Source organism: Sinocyclocheilus anshuiensis, unplaced genomic scaffold, assembly GCF_001515605.1.
Source record: "Sinocyclocheilus anshuiensis isolate Anshui unplaced genomic scaffold, SAMN03320099.WGS_v1.1 scaffold4145, whole genome shotgun sequence".
Taxonomy (NCBI): Eukaryota; Metazoa; Chordata; class Actinopteri; order Cypriniformes; family Cyprinidae; genus Sinocyclocheilus; species Sinocyclocheilus anshuiensis.
Window position 1 is genome coordinate 40,637 of NW_015557260.1, and position 1,481 is coordinate 42,117.

The 1,481-nt window shown below is 39.8% G+C and overlaps 1 protein-coding gene across 3 annotated transcripts in view; it reads left to right on the forward strand.

Annotated features, from left to right (window-relative positions):
- Positions 1-1,481, forward strand: part of LOC107679043 (histone-arginine methyltransferase CARM1-like) — a 20,322-nt gene that overhangs the window by 10,113 nt on the left and 8,728 nt on the right. For all 3 annotated transcript variants that reach the window (XM_016474454.1, XM_016474455.1, XM_016474456.1), the window contains exon 6: positions 1,201-1,378. In XM_016474454.1, coding sequence (XP_016329940.1) covers positions 1,201-1,378 — 178 coding nt within the window. The remainder of the gene's footprint in view (positions 1-1,200; positions 1,379-1,481) is intronic.

Here is a 1,481-nt window from a genome sequence, read left to right on the forward strand (position 1 = left end):
TGTGAGAGAAAGCGACGGCGAGTCGTGCGCCTTCACACTAGAGTTTACGTTACGCCAAATACACAAACACAGGTGCGCTGCGCATCCATTCAAATGAACTGAAAAATATCACAGATCGCTTGACGGAGAGTGAAACTCTGAAGTGCTCAGTCAGAGTGTTCTGTGAGTGAAAATATATCTGTGCTAATCATATACTCAGCCTCCAACTCACACACTGGCGAATAAAATCTGAGAATTTATTAGCCATTGGCTAATATTAGACATTTTTTAGTCGCCCAGAGTGAAGATTTAGTCGCATATGCGAGTGATTTACTCGCAATGTAGAGGGTTGGGATTATTGTGATGTTTTTATCAGATGTTTGGACTCTCATTCTGACGGCACTCATTCACTGCAGAGCATCCATTGCTGAGACACTGATGCAATGCTACATTTCTCTAAATCTGATGAAGAAACAAACTCATCTACATCTGAAGATGTCCTAAGGGTGAGGACGTGTTCAGAAAATTATTTCTTTAAAGCAAATCATAGATTTCCGTTCCAAATCTATTACAAAGAGCTTCCAGTGCACAGTGAGGACATGTGTATATTTTGGCCAGCTGTTGGATGTGCTTGGATGATAAATCACTCATCACTATCTTTGCTGTCATACCCATTTGGCCTGAAGTTCAGGGCTACGGGTTTTGTGGAAAAATACCCAGGCCGAGACAACGTTTCTGGAACATTTTCACAAGGCAACACCTTCAAGAGGTCCTTCAGAAGGATCTTTCCTTGACGTCTGGAATGCATGACATTCTGGCTGCTAAATGACTTGAAGACAGATTTGGCCCAGAAACTTGCGTAGTGGGCAAGGACACATGTCTTCATGGATAAAGACTGCTTTCTCAACAGTGCTAATAGCGCTATTTTTCTCATTTAGTGGAAAGCTCTTGTTACTCTTGTAATATTTTGTAGACTACTACCACATGTGTTTGTGTTTCTACTGCCACATCTAAATTTCCAAATATATCACACAAAACCTTTAACTGTTCAGCTCTAAATGATTTTCTTTGTTTAGAAAAGAGATTACGAATGAATTTTTATATTATTTTGCAAGGGTGATAATCAGACCCATATTTGTAAACTCTTCCTCAATGCTTGTAAGGAATTTTCCATTTAAAGTTGATAAAGCTTAAGTTGTTTTGTCATTCTTCTCTCTTCAGACTCTAGTGAAAAGCAATAACTTGTCCAACAAAATCACGGTTTTGTCAGGAAAGATTGAGGAAGTTTCCTGCTCAGAGAAGGTGGATGTGATCATCTCAGAGCCCATGGGCTACATGCTCCTCAATGAGAGGATGTTAGAGAGCTATTTGCACGCCAAAAACTGGTTAAAACCCAAAGGTCTGTACATCGAACAACAATCACCACATTTCCCTTATAGGGATAAATCATCCAAAAATGAAAATTCTGTCATTAATTACTCACCCTCATGCCGTTCCAAACC